The 23850-nt window shown below is 49.1% G+C and overlaps 1 protein-coding gene across 5 annotated transcripts in view; it reads left to right on the plus strand.

Moving 5' to 3' along the window:
- The first annotated feature begins 4959 nt into the window (after nt 1–4959).
- The window catches only part of ACSL6 (acyl-CoA synthetase long chain family member 6), a 60336-nt gene continuing 41445 nt past the window's right edge, over nt 4960–23850 (plus strand). The window contains exon 1 of one of the 5 annotated variants that reach the window (XM_063348681.1): nt 4960–5156. In XM_063348681.1, the coding sequence (XP_063204751.1) occupies nt 5108–5156 (49 nt within the window). In that variant the 5' untranslated portion in view covers nt 4960–5107. Of the gene's footprint in view, nt 5157–5273; nt 5549–16805; nt 16960–23850 lie in introns of those variants that run through there. The other 4 variants (XM_063348683.1, XM_063348682.1, XM_063348685.1 and 1 more) reach the window with 4 other exon arrangements.

Genomic DNA, 23850 nt, shown 5'->3' on the forward strand with positions numbered 1-23850 from the left:
TGCTGTCTCTAATATTGGCAAGTTATAGGGAACACGGTAGGGAGCCCACCACAAATGTCAGTGATTTAATGGGGCAAAGAGCGGGTTCTTTAATTAATAACAGTGGCGCTACCAGGGGGTGCGGCCGGGCCGCCGCTGTCCGTGGTGCTGCAGGCGCCTCCCGCGCCCGCGGGCGTCGGTGGGGTCCTGGCCCCGGCCGCCATCCTCCTCCTCACTCCTTCTTTGAGACCACCCAGAGAAGGGGCTCACACAGTGCAAAGGGCTTCGCACTCCGTGTGTGGCATCAGGGTTGTGAGTGCTCAGGGATAGCTGAGAGAAAAGTGGAAGGCACTTGAGGAACTTTACAAAAACTAAATGATTCTTCCTCAAGTGCGTTTTTTGCATTGTGGGTCTGAGTTTTTACTCAAGTGTACTGCAAAAGTACCTTAACCATTTCCACAGATATTTGACATGTTGTTTCTTGTAAGCCTGTCAGCTACAACTTTAGAAAGTGAAAGTTAAGAAATGAAACCAGATGAGATCCCCAGCCCGCCAATTAAGACTCACTTGTATTATGACATGCCAGAAGAAGGTAAAACAAATACTTCAACTGCAGAAAAAGCCATGATGAGAGATTTCACACCCTTCTAGCCCTGGGGCAATCCAACCATGAGATGGAAAGCCGCAGGCTTTGCAGGCTTCACTGTTATCAAAATTATTTCTAAATTCATGACTCACCAAAATCTTCTCCTGTTTTTAGACATGGCAAATTGGATAACTGTGGTGGATTCCTCATCTCCACAATTTGCTTTAAGATAAAAAGCTGTGTGGCTTCTCTCTGCACCTGAACAGCAATGCTGTTAGTAATAATGAAAACTGATTGATCAGTTCACCTCTAAAGACCAAAGAAAGGATCAAGAAGAAACCTCAAGGTGTAAATACAAGCTTTAAAGCAAGGTAAATAAATAAAAGAAAAAAAAAAGTGAAAGTTTCTACCCAGGAATAGAAAACAAGGAGCTTTGAATGATAACGGAGAGAAGGGGAGGTTTCTGCTCACACTCAACTGGACTGGGACATTTTGGATCTAGGCATGCTGTGGTTTGATATTAGACTAGTTGACTTGGCAATGGGTAATATAAAGCTCCAATGAGATGTTGAGAGATGATGAGAACAGTCCAAACATCTTTGTGATCAACACAAAAGGAAAGCTGAAATAGCATCCTGAATCGGTATGATCTTTATTTAACAGATTCCCGCGTTGATTCCCTCAATAAATGCAGAATTATGCAAGAGAAGAATAATCTTCCTAAAATCATAATTCTGCAGTGAAATGATAAAGAGGGCAAGTTTATCATCATAAGAAACCAGAAGGGCAGATAGAGCTGCTACTGAAATGTGGGGGAGTGCTGAGTCACTCTGCATTAAGTGCTGCCATAGTAACTATTTACCAGCTGGTTGGAAATGAGGAAAGACTCGGGGGAAGAAAACCCACCAGAAATAAAAATTAGACAAATTGCAGTTTGAAACACATTACACACACCCTTTTTTTAAAAAAAAAAAAAAGGCTTAACAGAATGGAACACTTCCTAGGTTTTTTTTTTCTATGGGTGTTACTTGGGGCAAACAGATTACATTGGACTGATGAATAGATGCATAAATGTATTCAAGAAGTAAGAAATGGATATTTCTTCTCTGCTAGAATGATGTTATTGCACCTAATTGTGAGAGCAAGTAGGAACCACTTTGGATTTGTTTATTCACAGGGATGTGGCATAGTACATATTGTCTGTAACTCAGCCCAGGCTGTGAAGGAACACAGAGCAGAGGGTTCTTCTGGCAGCAACAGGCTTTGGGGTGAACTGCAAAACTTAACATGGTTTTGAGAGGGGTATGAACTCAGATTCCTTGGCCAGTCTTTTCTGATATTGTCCTCTTCTCTGACTATTAGGAAGATCACTGCTGGCCTGTGGCTGTGGCTTAAATTTCTTGATGGTTGAGGGTAAGCCCTCAGCAGGAGAGCGAGCTCTGTGGCGATTTGTAATAGCAATTTGGGGCCTGTCTGTGACTCATAAGATTCTGGGTGGTTTCTCACTGTGGAAAATTTCAGCATCATCATGACAAGTGTCTGTCACCTCTGAAGACAAAATCTCCATTACTATCATCCCAGATGACAGACACTAAGTGAGAGCACTTAATTTGGTGATAGCACTTAAACTGGTGCCTGTTGAGGTGTAAACAACTCCAGAAAATGGAGTGGTTGGGCCTTTTGATAACCAGTTGGGCCAAGTTTGTCTTGGGCTGTATTGTGTAGAGAAGCAGAAATCTACCAAAGATTTTTAAAGTCAAGAATTGGAAAAAGGTTCATGAGAACTTCACAGAGAGGCAGGAAGTTTGTGGTGAAACAGAGGAAGTCACTTATCTTTTTTTAATCTGCATACATATTGGAGGAGCTGCTGCAGGAGATGATGAGGTCAGGAACGCTATTCTTTGCAGAGCACAGGCAGACACCTTGTGGGTCCCCAAAGCAAGGGCACGGAGGTCTAGGTGGTATTTATTGTGTCAATGATCTTCACTCCTCCTGTGTTAGATGGGAGAAAGGTGTTTTCAGGACTCATTGTGCAACTGTTTGTGTAAATCTCTGCCGTAAGCCTATGTAGTGGAGTTCTGGGAGTTGGTCCATTTCAACCAGTTTCTACTGGTCCCTCAGCTTCCCTAAGGAAGTATTATTTAAAAAGGCCCATCTCCTGAAGGACCAAGAGATTCCATATCACTTGGACAACTTAATTTGTTCTATCAATGAACTTCATTATTGTCATTTCTAGCTAACAGAGGTTTTCAGGAGCCCAGAAGCAGGGGTCAGCAAATGACACTGGTGGTTCAGGGAGAAGTCTGGGCTTGCTTAGGCACAGGGGCTGTAGGATTTGGGTTGCCTGCAGAAGATGAGACATGCTAACAGCCTTCCAGCACAAAATTTGCTGCAGGGAGGAAAGTAAAAATGGGGTAGAATCTGTTCTTCCTTATCAAGAAAGAGAAGGCTGTAGGAATAGGCTAGACAAAAGCTCTTAAGTAAAATAGATTGTGCAGTATTTAATCTATAATCTATTTTACTCCTAAGTAAAATAGATTGCAGTAGATATGATTTTGCCAAGTCCTATTTTATAGCTGTTTTATTTGATTTTATGACATCAAGTATAGCTGAATTCATGATTGCTGTAGAGGTATTTACTGTGAGAAGCGTAGTCTGAGGAACCGGATAAAGTTGTTCCTGGTTCCCAGCTCACTTGCTAGCATGCTTGATGGTGGTTTTCTGCTTTGAGACCATGGATCTTGGAAGCCAAATAGCCCTTGAGCAAAATGGATGTGGCAATTTTCTAAGACCTTTCAGAAGTGGGCAGTAGTGACACTAGCACAAGTGACATCAGTTTTAGTCAGCTGCTGGTCCTCTGTATACAGGAAATTTTTTGAAGTCTTTTCATAGTGAATCAGAAGGAAACCACATTGTGAAAAATGATGTGTACCATGAAATGGAAATTCATTTACATCAACTTCGTTATCACCTTTAAGAAAACCAAAAGCCTTTATCTTCAAAAGAAGTGTGTCCTGGACAACTGTAATCTTAAAATTGTTTAGGTTGGGAAAAAACCTTTTAACATCGAGTCCAACTGTTAACCTAAGACTGCCAAAACTACCACCAAACCCCCTCAGCACCATGTCTACCCATTTTTTAAATACCTCCAGGGATGGTGACTCCACCACTGCCCCGGACAGCCTGTTCCAATGCTTAATAACCCTTTCAGTGTAAAAATCTTTCCTAATATCCATCCTAAACCTCCCCTGGTGCACCTTGAGGCTGTTTCCTCTTGTCCTGTTGCCTGTTCCTTGGGAGAAGAGACCGACCCCCCCTGGCTACCCCCTCCTTTCAGGGAGTTGTAGAGAGCGAGAAGGTCTCCCCTCGGCCTCCTTTTCTCCAGGCTGAACACCCCCAGCTCCCTCAGTCGCTCCTCACAAGACTTGAGGGTGCCCCAGACCCCTCGCCAGCTCCGTTGCCTTTCTCTGGACACGCTCCAGCACCTCAAGGTCTTTCCTGTTGTGAGGGGCCCAAACCTGGACACAGCACTCGAGGTGGGGCCTCCCCAGTGCCCAGTACAGGGGGACGGTCACTGCCCTGGTCCTGCTGGCCACATTATTGCTGATACAATCCTACCTGAACTACTGCTAATTCCTGGTACAGGCAAGGAATTTTTTTTGGTGTATCTTGCTCCATGCTTATGAAGAGTTAAACAGCTGCATATCACAGCTTTGAGCAAGCAGTTCTGCCTGCTTTGCAGATCTGCCATGTTAGTCACTCAAAGGGCTAGGAAAAAACCACACAGTGTGTCTTCTACCTCTTGCCACTCCTGTCCTGTTTACCCCATTAGCACTGTGATTGCTGGAGGGATGCAAGACGTGAGCTCACCGCTGGTGCAGCCCTTTTAAAGCCTTTTTCTGCAAAGCCCTCCTTCTACTGTGGAGCTCAGAGATTCATTTTCTACAACCAGCTTTTTCAGGGAAAGATGGAATCGCCAAGAACACAAATCTCCTATTCCCTGCCTTGTATTTAGCACCACACACATAGTTTGTCTCCTTTTTTTGAGGAGCCTTTAACTGTATTTTAAGATGTTAAAATATCTGGGAGCAATGCCGATCTGCCTCACAGGTGCTGCTGATGGAGCTGTACGTGTTTCAGCATCTCTGATGGTTGGGTTTTGGGGACCATTTCTGCGCGTGTCGCTGTCCGGTGGCAATTTTATCGGCCAAAGGTGATAATAACAGCCATTATGGAGTAAAGTTTCTTCCCTTGCCCCGCCCCCCGCTCTCCCATGCCGCTGATGCTGGGGGCCGTTCCGAGGGGGAAGGGATGCTCTCGCACACCAGCCAGCACCATCGCCCCTTTTAAGACGGAGCTGGAGGGCTCGGCAGGATGGGGAGAGGAGGAGGGACGCTAAAAATACCGCCCTATGCTGGGAGAGCGTGCGGTGCCCGGCGGGCCGGGCCGCCCGGGTGCGCAGGGAGCGCGCCTGGGTGCGCAGGGAGCGCGCCGGGAGCGCGCCGCAGTGCGCGGCTGCACGGAGCGGGCCGCGCCGCAGGGATGCTCGCCCCGCTCCTGGGTTCCGCGGGCTCCGGCTGGCTGCTGTTGGGTGAGTGCTCCCCAAAAACCGCCTCGGCGGCTGGGATTTGTCCCCCCCATCACATCCCACTCGGTGCCGGCTCCTTCCCCCGGCAGGGAAACGCCGGGCCGGCCCCCACGGAAACAATCTCCGGGCGCTGCTCTCTGCTGTCTGGCTCCCCCTTCCCCTCCCCGGCTCCGGAGTAAAGGGGATTTGGGGCGCTTTGAAGGGAAAAGGCAGGCGGGAGCACGCCTTTCATAGCAAAAATGGAAATGTGATCTTCTGCTGCACGCGTGCGAGGCGAAAGCCGGCACAATGAGATGTTATTGCAGCGCGATACGGCAAGCTCGGCTCAACGCATTACATAATTTCTCTCAAATCATCTCGCTGGTTCATTCAGCTGGTCCATCTTTGGCAAATTGGTAAGGGCACTTTGTCTGTAGGGGGTGCGTGAAACCGGGCAGTGCACTAGTCTGTGTATGCTTGTGCATTATAGCTATTGGACGGGGGTGACCGTGAATCCCATTGTTGTGTGGGCAGGTAGTAACGATTCAAAGTGTGCCTGGACTAGAAAATTGTCGTGACTCTGAAATAGGAGGTTCTCTGTAAGGCATTGAAAGGTTTGGCTTTAAATGATCTGCTGCACTGATTCAAAATCAAGTCCTTTGAATCTGTGTGAAGTGTCTTTTCTAAGGAAAGGTAACGTTCAATGTCTGTGCTGTTTTGCCCTTTATCTACCAAACAGCTTTCCTCTAGGCAGGCAGACTTCCAAGGGGAAGAAGTAAAAGAGGAAAATGATTTTAAAGACATCATCTTTGCATCATTAGGTAAATACTGGGGAGGGTGGGAGCACCAAGAATGGAAAATGTATCATAATTATTTATGTTCATATTTACTATCTATTTTTGACTATGAAAAAAGATGATTCACACTGAAAAAAAGAGGAAAATAATACCTCTGGCCTGAATTTTCTCTCTGAAAATATCCTGGTGGCTCCCATTAAAGTCAGTGGGCTTACAGCTGCTTATATCAGCAGCTTGAATCAGCTGCTTTTCAACTGTGGCAAAACTCATGCAGTGCAAATATGGCCCAGAGGGAATTACATGGATGAATCAGAAAGCAGGACTTGGCTCAGAGGCTGCAGGCAAGTGTTTGTTACAGTATTTTGGGCCCCGAGGCCCCAAGGACTGCTCTGAGCTACGTTACTGGATGCACCAGGCTTGTTTGTGACAGTGGGAGGAGAACTGGGCCTGCTGGGAGCGGGTCTCCTGTGCGAGCTCCTGCTCTCAGGCCTCCACATCCGCCCCGCGGTATCGATCCCTGTGCCTCCCATCTCAGTGTTTACTCTGCTGTGTCCAAACGCATCTCCCTCGTGCATCCAGCTATCCTGAAGTGTATCCGTTCAGGTGCGGCTCTGACTCGTGGCCTTCCTTAGTGCCATGGTCATTTTATTTTAGCGCGGACATAACTTTAGCCCAACATTTTGATCTACAGAATAGATGCCCTTGGAAGACAGATGTGCTGTTGTTGCCATTTGCAGTGGCACTCAGCAGCAGCCGAGACGTACAATAACACAGGTCATAGAATCAGAATTATTTAGGTTGGAAAATACCTTTAAGATCATCAAGTCCAACCATAAACCTGATGCTGCCAAATCCACCACTAAACCATGGAAGATGGAGCCCACTGGAGAGACGAGGGCTCTGCCTGACTTGGCAGCGTGGCACTTGCTCATCCACATGCCTGTGGTCGCTGCTCTCATGCATGGTCTTGATCTTCTGGTGGCCCCATCCCATCAGACAGTCACAGCAGCTCTGCTGATTTGCTGAGTAAGGGGCTCCTTGGCCATTACAGCCCAGTGCGGCACTCTTGTTTATTGTAAATGATCTTCTGGCATCATTACAAGGGTTTTGACTAGTTGAGAACAGGTCTATAATGCTCACCTCAATGAAATAATGGTAGAAGTCAGAGAAAGACAAAGTTAATTATTTCCTAATGCACGGACTCAGACGGTCTGATGGATGCACAGAGTGGTATAGTAAAATAAAACAAACAAACCCAAGACCAAATCCTCCTGGGGGTTTACACGTTGGGCTGGTTTGGTTGAAGCAGTATGAGGTTATGGTTCACCCTGTGCTTCTCTCCGCTTGAGTAAGAGAAGGCAATCCCAGAGACTCTTCTGCTCTTCTCTTCCCCCCTCATTTAATGTGCTTGTAACCCTGAGCCACTCGCCCGCCCTGTCAGTCCTGTCTTACAGCGAGGAAGAGGAGGGTTTGCTCTCCTCAATCCTGGCAGCAGCTGGAGGCCCCGGCGGGCGCCTGTGCCGGTGTGTGGAGGCACAAGAAGGGAATTCTGCCATCACAGTGTCCCTTCTCCTCGCTGCCACCTGCGCATCTCCAAATACTTCTCAGTGCACGTTCGCAAAGGAGCAGGGGGTTCATCTGGTGTTGCAATAGACTTCTGCGGTCCCACTGCTGAGCCCGGCTCTTGCACTGTGACACAGGAGTCCTTGCTGATGCCCTGAAATTCAGGTCTCTGGATAAGAAATATTTCCTGCTGTGCTTTGTGTATGAAACGGAGCAGATGCCCAAGGCCGCTCAGCCCAGCCCATGGAGTGCTGGCTGCTGCACAAGAGGCAGAGCCTGTGCTATTGATGAGGTATATTTAGTTGCTTTTATTCTCCGTCCCTCTATTACTGCTCCATTTGTACAGTTGCTACATACCATCAAAAAGGAAGAGTAAATGTATTTGGATTTCCCTGCTTGCTTGCGGGGAAAGACAGCACATAGCAATTTTTCTCTGCTGCTCTGGACTAATCTAGACATTTATTTGATTCTTGTGTCCACGCTACTATGGATTTTACAAATATAATCAAGTAATGAAAAGAGGAGAAAAGCTTTGAAGACAGATGGTAAACTGAATTAACTGAATACCCACAGAAAAACGAAAGCTGACTTGGGAGCAGGCCAGGAACAAAGAAAGACAACATTACATCAGTAAGAGTATAATTGTCATTGTTTTGACGTCACTGAACACTGCAGAGAACCACAGTGTTTAAACCTTCCCTTGTTATTACATTTCTGAGAGCTCTTTGAGAGAAACGCCAGCATCTTCCTTCCTTACCACTGCAGAGTTGCAACCAGCACCTGAATAACTTGTAGGTAACTGGAGACAAGCCTGGGCGAGGGCGAAGAGGCGATGGTCGGGAACGAGACGCAGGCAATTACCTCTTGATAGATGCACAGGCATCAAGGGCAGCTCTTTTCCCGTGGCTTTTTTATTGGCTTTGCTAGATTATTCCTTCATACAGAGCCAAACAAAATTATTGACTTAATCACCCTCTTTCTGATCAGAAAGGAACAGGAGAGAAGAACATCTATTAATACAATTCTTTTATTTTTGAGTGCTCTGCATGTGCTCCTTGCTGATGGATCAATACAAGTAATGAGTTGTTTTCCATCACTGCTATTTCTGTCCCTTGTGCTATGGTGCGAAGCCAAAGCCCTGCAGGTCCTTGGCACTGGGGTCCCATCTGTCCCTGCAGGGCTGTGGGTGCCAGGAGCACGGCAGGGCCACCCGCAGTGCTCTGTTCCTGCAGCTCTCGGGCCATGTCCCCTCTGGAGAAGGTACCGGTGTCTGAACCACTTTGGCCTCTCTCCTCCTCTCCCTCTGACCAGGAGGGCTTACAGAGCTCGTGAACCCAGATAGCCTCTTACCCTGGAAACCAGTCAAACGCAGTGGGGTAAGGTGTGCTCAAGAGCATGTGGCTTTAAAATATGGATAAGCATGCTTGAAATATATCTGTAAAATCTGTGGAACCCCAGTGGGAGCCCTCATGCTTCTCTCTGCGCTCTCCTGTAGTTTGCTGAGAGCCACACCTGGCTCTCCAGGGACTTTTCTTCCCAGACGTGCTGATTCAGAGCCTTTGCAAATCCTTTTTCAGAGACGCCGAGTAACTTAGCATCGGTACCGTACAGCGTGATACGGGTAAATGTTTTGCTGGGCTGGGATTGATTGCCATAGTGTGCTATCAGCGCTTATTGATGACAAGTCATTTACTGTGTCAAATCCTCCTTCCAACATAAACATTGTCACGGAGCCGTCAAGGTGACCCGCGGCGGTGGGGAGGCAGGCAAGACCGAGGGAGGGGAGGGACCAGAGGAGGAAGGCTTTGCCTGATTTTGCTTCTTCCTTATGCTCTGTATATAGATAAAATTATAAATACCATTCTGATGGAGACCGCACTACGGAAAACTTGGTGGCTGACAACAAGAAAGGGTAAGACACTGAGATTTTTAGCCAGGAAGAGTTTCAAAACTGTAGGGGTAACTCCACCCCATGGGGCCCTGGAGCTGGTCCCCACACTCCCTACTGGAGCCATGTCTCACACTCTACTCACTGCTTGGGATTTTACAAGCAGTGATGGAGGTACAACATGTAGCAGATGCTTTGGAGAGGCATGGCTGAAAACGCAGCCCCTGCCCAGCGCGGGCTGAGTTCACGGCAGGGTTTGGCAGGACCCTGCAGTCACTCTCCCAAAAAACCCAGGTACTGCTCTTGCTGTCCCAGAAGCTCCCCTGTTCACCACACAACTTCTCAGTTCTTTTCTTTCTGGGCTTTTCTGTCTTCCGTGCTCTGTGGTACACCACTCTCAAAAATGTGGAAAGAAGATAAATCCAACCACCTTGTCCAAGACATTTTCTTTTGCACCACAGGAAGAAAGTGTCACTTGTCAAAAAAAAAAAAAGGTATCATTCAGTGGAAATCACCATCTCATTAGGAAACTCCCAATTAAGGGAGGAAAAGTCTTTATATTTAGACCTGTGTGCTATGGTGTCGCAAGACTGCAGCTCACATTTCCATTCGCTCATCGATGTGGCTGCTGTGGTAGAGATACAATCTCAGAAACACCACATGTAACCTACAGTGAACAGTTTCCACTTCATTACTGCACAATAGTTCTGCAAAATCAGTGTTGGCTGAGTTGGCCTTGGTGAGGCCAATGGGTTTCAGAGATACCCGTGTTTCGTTACGTGGCTTTGCTCGCTGAGGTCAACGGTGTCACTTGGCACAGGGAGCAGCAATTCCTGTCCGATGGGAATGCTGCACGAGCAGTGAGATGCTGGGTGATTCAGAAAAATACCAACCCCAGAGAAGGGTCTTTTCTGTGCTGGTGCCTGTGGCAGAGGTGGTTACCTGAATAAGGCCATCATCTAGCGGCCAAACTCCGACAGCCTTCATCACTCTCACTGCTGAGGGGTTTGGTGATGGTAGGAAGGAGGAGAGCACCAGTCCCGAGCCTGGGAATGGACACCTGGATGCTCCATCTGGACACCTGGGGTTGTGCTTTGACCTCAGATGAAGGACGGTTGCCTTCAAGGCTATCAACCTGATGGCACTTACCACAAAGCCTTCATTTCTGAGTTGCACCTTCAGGTCCAGAAGCACAAGTGCTGAGGTGGCAGGGACCAGGCGTGGGGTGCCACCTTATGCAGAAGTGTCACCCTCCCTGCTGTGAACAAACTTTCATTTTGGAAAGTTGTTCTAGAAACTTTTGCTCCACAATCTTCCAAGTTTCAGCTCAGATTTGCTTATGACTGATCTAGATCCTGCTTGTTTGGATGCCAGCGTGATGCCTCAGCCAAGCCATTTGTTTTCCCCCAGTGTTGGTTCCCACAGCGCAACCTCCTCCCTGAGACAGTTGCCCACGTGGCAGCTCTCTGCCCCCATCTGCCTGCTCCCGGGGCTGTGTCCCCTCCTCAGCCTGGCAGATTTTGCCTTTGGAAAGGATGGGTTCTCCTGCTGTGGAGAGCACAGGCAGCGCATGGCTGGGTGCAGAGAGCACCATGGCTCCCTTTGGGCCGCCCCTTGACCTGTCGTTGGATGGAAAGCTGCAGCCTTCCTTTCCCTGGCTAGGCAAGCCAAGCCTCTGCGTTTGTTCATGGCTGAGAAGAGAAAGGGATAAAATAACCTTTCCTTCTCCCACCAGCCATTGAGAAATTGAGGCTGAGTTGCCCCATATACAAGCTGGAGCAGCTCCTGGGCTGCGCTGACCCCCATGGGCTGGTGATGGTGCCTGGGGAGAGATGGAGGCTCAGGACCAGCCTCCTCCAGGAAGGATGTAGAAGTGTCTCCACGTGGCGAGGCTCAGAGCCACGTCCCCTCCACCTCCGGAGCAACAAGGTACTCCTTTCCCAGGGCTACCAAATCCCTAAAATCAGTTCAACGAGCAATATGGACATCGCTGTGATTGAGAGGGGAACGAGACTTGGGACATCTCTTGTAGTCCTAAAAACCTCCCTGGTTTGGCAAGTTAAAAAAAATTAGCAAATTCCCACTATGGTCTGGGACTATAGCAGAGGAGCAGCTTCTGTGTATGCTGCTTGGGCAGACACTGGCCGGGGTGTCCGCAGTCGCTGCTAGATGGCACCAGTTGAGAGCTGCAGACGGGGAAAGCACCGAGGTGTTTGCTGAACTGGGATTAACTTCATTTTTTTCCTCCAAGGACAAGTGTGAGCTGGTCAGCACAGGACCCAGCACTGAAATTGCTAAACTGTTTTAATTTATGGGGGTTATTTTTGTCTTTGAAAAAGTACCTAGAAAGAGAATAAATCATTCTGCTGTTGATTTAAATGAATTGGAAGTGATCTAAGCCAAACTTGCACCGAAGTTACAAAAGATGTGAATGACATGGATTTAAGTATCTTTTCTGCTGAGACCAGTACTTGGGTATAGAAAGTGGAAAGAACATTATTTAGAGCTTGTTTCAAGATTCTTTCCAGTGGTGGAGAAAAAAAGACAAATATATCATTGAATGGTTAGAGTTGGAAGAGACCTTAAAGATCATCCAGTGCCACCCCCTGCCCTGGGCAGCGACACCTCCCACCAGCCCAGGTTGCTCCAAGCCCCGTCCAACCTGGCCTTGAACCCCTCCAGGGATGGGGCAGCCACAGCTTCTCTGGGCAACCTGGGCCAGGGGCTCACCCCCCTCACAGCAAACAATTTCTTCCTTATACATAGAATATAAAAATAATAAAATATAAAATAAATAATAAAATTATAAAATAATAAAAATATAAATTAAAAATATAAAATATTATGATCCCTCTTGAAATGTTAAATGTATTTTACTTCGATACAGTTCAGTTTTAGGTAGAACCATTCCCCGTAACTCCAGATGACCTAATTCAGAATTATTTTTTCTTCCAAAAAAAAAAAAAAAAAAAAGGTTGAAATGACTCCGTCCAGCAGCCCAGCTGGGAGCAGCCTGTGGGCAACTTGCACAGGGTCACCCGAGGGGTCCCCGCGCCCCGGTGTCCGCCGAACCTTTGAGCAGGGGATGGTTCCCGCAGCGCCCGGTTGACTGTGGTTGTCCCCCCCCCCCGGCTCAGCCCACGCGTGTTTTGGGGACGCCGGGGGAGCGATCCCCAGTGACCTCCTCCCTCCGCCCCTGCGCAATGCCCGAGCCCGGGTTTTATTCTGCCTGAAAAGAGGTTTTTTTGTGGCGGCCGGGAGCAGCCGGCTCTCCCCGGGCAGGCAAATCCCCGGCGCTGAGAGGCTGCCGGGGGTGGTGTGATGCTCTGACCTGCCAACAGCGATTCAGCGCTGCGCTTCCTTTCGGAAAAGGCATTTGCATATCCTCTATTCACTTTATTTGGTTAAACACATTTGAAAAGGCAAAAGCTCTGGGTCATTGAGACTGAAGAATGGGCTGTCTGAGGGCCTCCCCCCACCTTAACTCTTTGAAACCTCCAGTATCTTAGAGGGACGTCTTAAAATATACAGAAAAGGGGACTTAAGGGCTGCTTTTCCAGCAGGGAAGGGAGCTGGAGATGGGGAAAAGCCTGACAGCAGGGAGGCAGAGGAAAGGTGCCGTACACCTCTGAACTGAACATTTGCTTTTGTGCAGCCGTAGAGATTTGGGGAGAGTTTGTAAAATTTAGCATGGACAGAAATGTCTTAATGGAGACTTGAAAATATCTGTGAAAATATGAGAGCAAAAGCAAGTTACAGTAGTGCCAGGCACAGAAACGTACTGCAGGGTGTGAAATCGGAGAGTGGAACTGACTAGAAACAAAAATATAAATAGCCTAATTGCTGATTAAGTTAACAAAATAATGAGAAAACCCAAAACAAACAAAACCCAAAACAAACAAACACAAACTAAGGCAAAAACAAAGATCCTGAAACATAAACCAAGTGGTTAAAAACATTCAAACAATGTAACCACGTGTTATTACTGTCAGAAGAATGTTTTGGTGAAGTATTTAACTTCCAATATTTAAGGACATCTCAAATCACAGCCCGACCACGGATTTCTCAAAAACCTTCCGCGGGATGATGCCAACCCGGGGGTACCGGAGCTGGGTGGCTGCTGTGGTTGGGATTTCAGGGTGGTGGGTGCCAGGATGCTGAAGGCAGCCCCTTGGACCAGGGCAGGATGCGGCCCCTGCACCTCACCGCATCCTGCACCCACCGCACTCAGCTGCAAAATGGAATCGGTGCTTCTGGATGCCTGTAAACTGTTTTGAGGATGACAGCTGGGAAGAGATGCATAAGCAAGAAAATCATTACCATCGTGGGTTTATTTTTATCCCCCTGACATCCATTGGCTTCCCTGCGGTGTAAGGAAATGGAGAGCCAGAGGGACAGGAGGCAGGAGGAAGAAACGCTTGTCTGCTAGCCTCATATTAGTGTTCCTAATTATTGAATTAATCCTCTATTCATACAATATGCTTCCTTCCTGCTGCTCTTTGTAAGTGGTCAAAATTATATACTGCATAATCAACACAAGCATAGTACCCAACCAAAAAAAACAAAGAAAGAAAAAAGAGACTGCTAAAAAGAGAGACCTTTTACATTATTTTAATTAGTGGCTGGTTTCTATTTTTAATTGCCGCAGGATTTTCCATGGATGGGCCTTAAGGACCATGTTGGCAGGTTTCTGTTCTGTAACTGAAGCTATTGACCTGGGTTATGGGAAAGTCTTGAAAGACAAAGCAGCGGTTTTTATTGAGTTATCCTCAGAATTCTGAAGCGCCGTGTGGGACTCCAGGCCACGGAGCCATGAAAGGCCAGGAGCTCATGGGCGGTTCTGAGCCCAGTGTGGTTTCCTGGTGGCACAGCCTCGGTCAGCTGCTCTGGTGGCTCTGCATCCTCCCGGCTATAAGCATCACTCTGTTTAAAATTCAACCTTAATCTGTGTTTCTCAATAATTTTGATAAAGCATAGAGAAATTCAATAGGTTACTCTCATCTCTCAAGTTGTGTTCGACTGTGAACATTAAAAGCACTGTGACTTACTGATACAACTTGTTTCTTTTCCTGGACAGGTGGGGTCTCAGCCAAATCCCATAAAAGTCCTTTTGAAGTCTTTCCATTGATTTTACTGATAGTTGGATCTCACCAGGCTTTAGACTGAGCAGTAATCAGCACAAAAGGTGAACTCTTATTTCCTTTGTACTTGTAGAGCATAAACATCCCTGCTACGTAACTCACGAAGGTGAGGGTGAGTTTTGGGCAGCTTTCTGCAGAAGCAGAAGTCACCTGAGTCCTGGTTTGAAGCACAAAGGGCTTTGTGGCTCCTCTTGCCTTGGCCGGGCCCTCAGCCTCTGCAGAGCACAGCTCATACATCTGCAGCAGGATCTTAACACAGACTTGAACTGTCCTCTGAGTCGCAGCGCCAAAGGCCCTTGGGAGCAAACCCCCTGTTTTCCTTCAGCTGCCCGTCCAAAAAAGGAGGCTGCCGTCCCATAAAAACCTCTCCCCATTACTCTGCTCTGCAAATCCAAATCACCTGCCAGAAAATACTGGGGCTCTGGGGAAGCTTTTATTCTGTGTACTACTCAGTGTGCTTATGTCCATCTCCCCTTAAGGTAGGAAACCTAAATCCGTTTTTCTCCCTTTGTTCTGTCTCACGTTTCTCCTATGGTTGTTCCAGCAACTACTGCTCAGAGTATTTACTGGGGAGGTGGAAGAGGCTGAAGTTGTCCTGAAATATGTGTGTTACTGAAGCCCCCCACCTACGCTGAGGGTATATTGCCCACTGTGGGCCCCAGGGAGGTAGGCAAGAGCATCCCTTACCAACGGGAGCTTGAAAGAAGAGCTCTTACAAATAAATGCAGCACAGTAACTTGGTTTTAATCCAATATTATCTTAAATCAGTATTCCCACATCCCCTTTGGAGAACTCCCTCATGAACACTGCTGTGGTGCATCTGTGGGCTACAGGCACCCAAGCGCCCAGCCAGCCCGCGGCTGCTCACACACCTCAAATATTTTCCTAAATACAAACTTTCTGTCAAACTATGGCTCCTGAAGAACAAAGGGGCAAGAATCTGAGCTGGTGAATATTGCTGAGGTCCCATTACACCAGCACTGTGATGCTGATTTACACCTGCAGAGCATTTAGGCTAGTACTCCCTGCCCTACCCAGGCAAATTTATGAATTAAGCCTGATTGCAGAATACCCACATCTGAGCCAAATGAGCGATGTTTGACAAGCTTGCCTGAAATCTCATTAAATATCTGTCCCTCTTCATTCACGAGTGTTGAATGTTGTTCGAATATTCTCCATAGAGGCAGTATAAAGTGTCAGAGAATGCGGGGACTCCAAGTGCGTAATATTGCAAGTACAATTTAGGACATGTCAGACAGAAACTTTATGATAACAGTGGGAGGAGGGTTGGACGGCAGCGCCCCCTCTGCTCCCGTTTTTTCTGCTAAGCGATTACCAGACCCTATATATTGTTTGAGAAAAAAAGAAGGTGAGGAAAACAATAATGTCAATGTTAACAAAGCCAAGTATCCCTCCCTGGGGGGGCTGGACTCCTCAAGTGCCTTGCTAACTGCCACAATTCTAAGAAGGAATAACACAAATAACAGTGAAGAAGGTGGCAATATGGAGAGAGGCTCCTGGGGGGCCCGGAGGGGTGGCCCACCCCCGGGAGGGGTGTTATCTTAGCTCGGAAGTGGGGAGTTGGGGGCAATTAGAGACTGGTAGCTTTCAGTTGAAAGGAATGTTCTTTTAGTTAGGATGAACGTCTTAGCCAGACCTCTCAAATCTTAAATATTAGTCATTTTACCACCACAAATGAATTGCAAAGTTTTTGTTTTATCAGCGTAAATTAACACAAACTGGTTTTGGCTCAAATGCCAGTTTGTTTGGTGGGTTTTTTTTGTTGTTGGTTTGGGGTTTTTTTTTGGTATGTGTAACAATGTCAGGATGTTGGCAATAGTTATTCTTTTCCTATTGTATTGATTTAGATGATTTACATTTATTCTACTCGAGCTGTGAAGTTCCTAATTTAGCAGATTAGGACTGGCAATGCAGGCTTTCTCAGCGTCAGAAGCTTTTCCCAAAGGAAAAAAAAAAAAAAAATAAAACGATGATGTCTTTCATTTTAAACTGAGCATTTGCAGGAAGGCTTTGCAGCTTTACATCCAAAAGCCTCGCCTGGAGCCTGCGAAGAGCCGGAAAGCTCCCAGTGCGACAAACAGAGGTGTCAAACCCATGCAATGCTCAGCAGGGGAAGGGCTCGGGGGGGGGGGGGGGTTCTGCCCATCTGCGGGAAGCTGGAACCAGGCTCCCACGGGCGGGATGCGGCGCCTCCAGTGCCTCAAGGGTTACAGCGGGGCAGGGCTGCAGCCGCGCTAATGCCGCCTAAGCTGATATTAGCCAAGCTTAACTTCTTTCACCAGTTTGCAGATGGGAAGGGGGTGGGCCGGCCCCTAGTCAGCAGTTCGTCGGCAAGTACATGAGCGGCAGCCCCGGCGGCGGGAGCCCCAGCCATGAGCTGATGCCTGCCCGGGGACAGGAGCTTTTCCCGGCAGCTGGTAAGGCCCTGGCTGATTTTTATTTTTTTCTTTAAAGTTTTGAAATCCGGGTGAGGAGCCCGGATGGCTCCTGGCGGGACCCCGCAGGGCTTCGCCCAGCCCCGGGCTCTGCGGGGTCGGGCTCCGGGATGCCGAGGAGAACACCACCCCCAACCCCCCCCCCCTAAAAAAAGGGGTGCGGGAGACCCCTCTGTGCAGGTGGGGACCCCGCGGGCGCCGCCGCTGCGGAGATGGGTGGTCTCGGCTGCGTTCCTGGGGGTTGCGGTGCGGGGAGAGCCCGGGCATGTAACACCAGCACCAGAAAGAGTTTGTGGCTTTTGCAGTTTCCTGTTGTTTCAGATGTTTCTAACAGCCGGGGGCGGGGGGGGCAAAGCTCCAGCCCGGCTCTGGCTGGAGATCAGAGCGCTGCAGGCGGCCGGGCCCGTGGGGGCTGCTGCTTCCAGCCCCGGGGCTCGGGGACCAACCCCCTCCCGGGGCTCGGGGACCCCCCCAGTAACTCCATGGGCTCACCGGGGACGGCAGCTCCGCCTGCACCCCGGCCCCGCACCGGGAACAAGGTCACTGGGATGCAGAGATGGAGGCTGGTTTCTGGGTCTGCCCCGGGGCGGGTGGTGGGGGGGGTGGGTTCTGCTGGTTTGGGTTTCATTCCCCAGAACTCCCGGTCCCAACCATTAGGGCCTGTTTCCCAGAGCAGGAGCTCTGCAGAGGCTAGTGAACTTGTTTAATTGTGGTTGACACCCTGCAGGTTTCTAGGCTTTTTCCATAGTGTGTTAAAACCGCCTGGATTTCAAGGTCGGCTCTTCTGGGATGGAGGTAGCTGGTGGTGGGATCTCCAGATGTTGGTGGCTTACATGTGCCTTTGCCAAAGCTACACAGCGGCGGCAGGTTACAAGTGTTAAACACACTATGTGGTCTGGTTCCCGACCAAATGTGGTGGACTCATACCTCCTTTGAGCACATAACCACGTGCTCCATCCACATGGGAAGAGCTTGCTGGTGTGTGGGGTGCAAATGCTGGTGGGGTGTACCCTGGGGTAAGGCACAGAGCATGGAAACCTCATCTGTAGGCATAAAATACCCGCTCTGGACGTCCAGTGTGGTTTCTTCCTTGCTGCATTGCGTTGGTGTGTGTCCCATCCTTTGGTGTGATGGGGACAGGTTGGGTTGGATACGTGAAAAGGATGCTTTCAGGGGTTTCATGTCCTGGAGGGTGGAGGGTCCCTGCTTGTTCCTGGTGGTTTAGAGCATGGTGGGCTGGCCATGGCTGCTCAGGACAGCTGCCCGGGTTGCTGTGTGCAGCAGCGGGGCCTCCTCGGGAAACCTGCAGAAACCAAACATGGTTATTTGCTGTTTTGCAGCGCAGTGAGAGAGGTTCCTAACGTGGTGACTGTTTCTGCAGTAATCTGTCTGTTTTTACTGGCTTCACGTGCAAGAAAGAAACTCAAAGTTATGTGCCTTTAAAAGCACAGTGATATTCTTGTGCATAGGAAATATGCAGAGATTATTTTGAGAATTTCTGGCTGCTTGCGGGCACCGTCTTTCGGTGATGGCTGTAGGCTGCTGGCGCGGGGCCCAGGCAGGCAGAGGGCACAGCGGGAGCTGGCAGGCCTGTGCACCGCGATTCTGCCGACTGTCCCATCCCACCGCCTGTCCTGTTCCATCTCATCCCATCCCACCGCCTGTCGCATCCCATCTCCTGCCCTGTCTTGTCCTGTCCCAGTGCCTTTGGTCCACCTGCAGCAGGAGGAAGGAGTTACTTCCCTTCGGGTCTTTTGGCATACGACCTGCCTCTTTCTTAACCCTTATTTTTTCGCCCCTCGTTGCACTCCAAGGTTGTCAAATGAGCCTTGAGTGACTTTCAAAGCCTTCTTTGGCTGCTAGTCTGCTTTGGGATAAAGCCCAGGCCCAATTCAGGCAGTCACGTATGTGCAGAGGGTCTGGATAAAACCCTGCTCTCTCCAGATGTACTTACACCCATTGGGTCCCCTCATTCCTCCCATCTGCGTGGACAGGGTCCTTCAGAAAAGCACTACAACTTGCAGGGCACTTGATTGGTAATTAAGCTGATCTAATTATAGACAGCTTACTGTGAGGGACACAACCGTATTTATTATAGTTAGATCATGACATGACTGTTACTTTTTCTAAGCTCCCATTTTCAATGTCAATTTTTAGTGTCAGATTCCAGAGTGACTGTCATAAGGCCGCCTTCACGGGCACACGTTTGACACACAACTGGCAGAGGGCATTTTGGCCTGCTTGTTGTTCATCTGGCTCTGCTTTTACCGCAGACCAGTAAGTTTTGGAGCTCTTCAAGCTGTAATAGTGGCTGAAAGAGAATTGCTCCTTGTAATAAAGACAGTGCTTAGGTGTTACATGGCGTAAGCTAGCAGGTCTCGGTCTATGTCTTCCGCAGCGTCTGCGGTGCCATGCCGCATGGGCAGAATCCTGCAGACAGCGAGGGGCCTGATTTCCAGGATCTTCATGGCTGGAGGCAATGCCAGCTGCAGGTTGGCCCACCCAGCCCTGCTGCAAAAGGTTTGTGCATAACTGTTGATATTACAGAAGGCAACATGAAATTGAAATTTGATCAAGTAAGAGTTTCAGTCCAGTCTGAGCTGTCAGTGAAACAATGCAGGTGAGCGCATGGCTGGGAAGTGGTGTATAAAATGTTCCTGTTCTTTCCTGTCATCTGCAGGACTAGCTCTGAGCTTGCCATTCCGTTGTCTCTTAAGCGTTATGGAAGGTCTTCTATTACAAGCTTGTTTCGGTTTGGGTGATGCACTCCTGAAAGGAGGGTGTAGCGAGGGGGGGTCCGTCTCTTCTCCCAAGGAACACGCAACAGGACAAGAGGAAACGGCCACAAGTTGCACCAGGGGAGGTTTAGGATGGATATTAGGAACAATTTTTACACTGAAAGAGTTATTAAGCATTAAAACAGGCTGCCCAGGGAAGTGGTTGAGGCACCATCCCTGGAGGTATTTAGAAGTTGGGCAGACGTGGTGCTGAGGGACATGGGTTAGTGATGGTTTTTGTCAGCGTCACATTGATGGTTGGACTCGATGATCTGAAAGGTCCCTTCCAACTGAGACGATTTTATGATTCCCAGGGCTGCCAGACTTGCCTGAATAAAACTAAACGGCCACACAGGATGCTCAGAGCAGTATTCAGAAACCACTTTAAGTTGGTGCTGCCACCAAAAGAAACAGCAGCAACAAACCCAAAAATGTTTGCAGCTGGATCGGTCCCCCTGCGCTGCTGCGCAAAGGTTTGTGCTGGCGCCTGGGAAAGGCCGGGTGGGAGCAGGAACGGCCGCTTGCACTGGCAGGACTCGCTCTGCCATCCAGCCATGGCCTGGGACCGTAGAATTGTCTAGGTTGGAAGGGACAATTCAGATCATCAAGTCCAAGCGCCAGCCACATAGTGGGGCATTGCAGCCTGCGTGGGCTGGGCTGCATCCTGCTGCTGGCCGAGGGCTCTGGGCTGGGGCTGGGAGTGCAGGTGCAGTCGAGGCCGAGGCGCCATTGCAAATCGCATCCTCTGCTGAGCAACGAAAGGTGGTGCTTTCCATAAAAGAAAGAAAGGAAAAGGAGAAACTGGAACGATGACATGGGAATTAGCAAGGTCTGTAGCTGAACTGCCCCAGCCCGCCGGTCGCTGCGGTTGGACACCCCCTTCCTTCCCCCACCACGTCGGGCTGGTGGTGCATTGACCAGCACTGACACCCCTGTGAAAAGGGTTCCTTAGCTGGACTGTGGCCTCTACAGACAGTATTAAGGTTCGTTTAAATCCAATTGACGTTTGAAGGTGAATGTCAAAACTTTGCCCGGCAACAAGCCATGGAGCTCTTTTCAGAGCACCTTCATCTTTCCCCTCTGCAGAACTGGCCGTGGGTGGGTGCAGCTGCCTCTTCCCTCTCCATTCAGCGCGCTCTTTGTACTCTGCCCCAGATAACTATTTTTGTGCAATTATTTAAGCTGTTTGTTTGCTGCCTGTTGCACGGCATTCAAGAACCATATATGGGACAATCGACCATCAATGTCACTAAAAAAAAAAAAAATCCACCAAAAAAAAAAGTCAAAAACCTAACAAAGCCCCTTCTTCTCAAGAGCTGAGATTTACAAATGATCACGGGCATCTCTGGGAAGTGGGGGAGCTTTGCAGACGCTCTGGAAGCAGCTTCCCGAACTGAGCCCCAGCCCTGGCAGGAGCAGCGCGGTGGTGCAATGCCCCACTTCAATGATGCCCGCAGGACACGGCCGTTAAACATGAGCCCCAGCAAATGTGCAGAGGAGTCACTGGCACCTGTAAACTTTGCCATAAGGCTGAGGGGCAAATTCTCTCCTGCTGGAGTCACCTGCCTGGGTTGCTCCCAGGGGCTGAGGAAGTGGCCAGGGAAGGATCAGGCTGTGGTTTCCCCAGATGAAACGTTGCAGGCCCCGAGCTGGTTTTGTCAGCGCCGTGTGAGCGGCCCCAGTAGAGCTGCAGGCAAAAGACCAAAGAGCCAGGAAACCACACAACTTTGGGGTTTGCATTTTCTTCTGTCTGAGTTATGATTTAGCCTGGGGGAATCGCCCGAGCCTGCTTTGGGCAAGCACACAGCTGGCACGAGGGAGATGCGGCACCCACGAGAGTGGGTGCAGAAATAGCCCGGGTGGGTTTTGTCATCTGAACTTCATCCTCTGCCACCACAGGCTGAGGTTTTTAGCCTGGTCAATGAAACCTTGTGACTCTGGTTCATCACATGCTGGCGCTGGGTAACGTTTTAAGGACATCTCAGCAGTTTGAGGAGCTTTTTTTGTCACCGTGCCATAGGCAATTGATAGACTTCAGAGGCAACAGAGCTCTGAGCTTGCTGAGTTTTTCCCTTCTAGTAGGAAACTTAAAATGCTTGCACGGGCTTCCTAATGCTTTGTTATCCAGACAAGTGACAGGTTTGGACCAGGATCCCAGTCTCAACTTTCCTGTATGCGTGAGTCACGGTGGCTTTGGAGTACTGCTGAGCACTGCTGCGCCGATCTCAGGGGTGCGGAAGGTATTTCTAGGTTGATTCACGTCTGCGAGCAGTGCCCGAGGGCGGCGAGGAGGTGTGGGACCGGGGGATGCAGCTTTTTGTGGGGATTTGGCATCAGCGGCTGAACGGGTGGACCCAGCGCAGAGGGACAGGGCATTTCCAGCCGTCCGGGTGGTGGATTTTGCTCTCTGAAACATTACAAGTGTGTAAAGTAAGATCTCTGCACAGCCACTGAATTATTTATTGAATAATTTCTTTTGGCAAGGGAGTGGTATGCTGTGGATATTTTAGATACTTTAAATACCTCTGTTGATGTGCGATTACTGTGCTCTTTCTGTAAAATTGGACTTTCAGGACACTGAGCTCCTTGTTAGCATTTTTCCCTTTCTGGTGGACGCTTGCAAAGATCTTGTGTCTTGCAAATGCATCTCCTTGCAAATGCATTTCTCAGCAGTGCTGGGAGCTGGAGGCCAGCGCCGCTCCTCCGGGTTGCTTGGAGATCCCCATCCTTTGTCTGTGCCTTGGCTTTGGCGTTGGGGAGGCTGGAGGAGGCTGGAGGGTCAGCGGGACCCCTGTGCCCAACGCTGGGCTCTGCCACCAGCTGGGTCCCCGGGAGCCGCAGCAGAGCGTGGTGCCGTGGTCGTGCTGAGGAGGAGCCCATGCCGTTCACACACCAGATACCTGGTGGGCAGTGGTTTTTTCAGAAGCGTGAGATGTCTCTGCAATAAAGTTAGTGGCGCAAGTGTTACTCATCAGTCACCCAGAGCAGGGGGAGATTGATATATATATTTTTTTATTATTATTTTTTTTACATACATGCATACACAAGCATATACATCTGCATATGCAGATTTATAATTCTGTGTGTGTATATATATGTATAGAAAATGGTACCAAATCCTTTGGCAGGCTCCTCTCTAAGACAGTCTTTCTGCACCAGGCATTTCTCTGCCTGCCTTTCCTAAGTAATACTGCCACTTACATCACCGGGCCAAACCATGCCACAGCCGCAGCCACACGCTGAACCCCTTTCATTCATCCCTGTCTTCTCCATGCAGTAGCCAGAGGTCACGCGAAAGCATTGCAGGCTTCCTCCCGGTGGACTTTATTTGCCTTATTCCTCTCCAGCAGATCAAAGAGGCTTGACCTGGCTGTAAAGCCTTTTTCCATGGCAGATAACTCTGCCGTGCTGGCCGGGGAGGGACAGCGCTGCGGGGGTAAGGGGGAGGCGGTGGCACGGGGACCGTCCCCGATGGCCTCGCTGCAGCCCCACATCTGCATCCCGTGCCCCAGAGACCCAGTTCGGGGTGCACCGAGCCCCTGGCCAGCTCCACCGGCACAAAAGCAATTCCAGCTAAAGAGGCTTATGGAACCATTGAAACCTCGTTCCTTAATAGTCTTGTTGGCAAAGGGCCAGTTTAACGGATTGGACGTGTCTGATTCCCAAAGGAAGGGGAGAAGGACGTTTTTCATCAGTAAAAATAACACACAAAAATTATAACCTGCTTTTTATTACCTTTCTTGTTCACTGGGTGATTCTCCAGTGTCTGCTCCTCAGAGAGATGCCACAGCCTCGCAGGTGCTCTGTGCCTTTCCTCCCTTCTTCGCCATCCATGCCAATAGATGTCCAAGAGCAAATACCTATTCTCAGTCCATCACCTCTCACATCTTCTCATGTTGTCTGAGTCCTAGCATAATAATAACAAAAAAGCAATTTTATCTCTAAACTGATCCTTCTTCCCCCCCTGCCCTGCACCTTCCCTGTTATGACTCACTGAGTTACAGTGGAACCGTGCCCCATGAGGACTAATGCCTTTGCATTGATTCTTAAAATAAATATAAACGTATGATTTGACCCTGCAAAGACTTGTGTAACT

This window comes from Chroicocephalus ridibundus, chromosome 11 (assembly GCF_963924245.1).
Source record: "Chroicocephalus ridibundus chromosome 11, bChrRid1.1, whole genome shotgun sequence".
Taxonomy (NCBI): domain Eukaryota; kingdom Metazoa; phylum Chordata; class Aves; order Charadriiformes; family Laridae; genus Chroicocephalus; species Chroicocephalus ridibundus.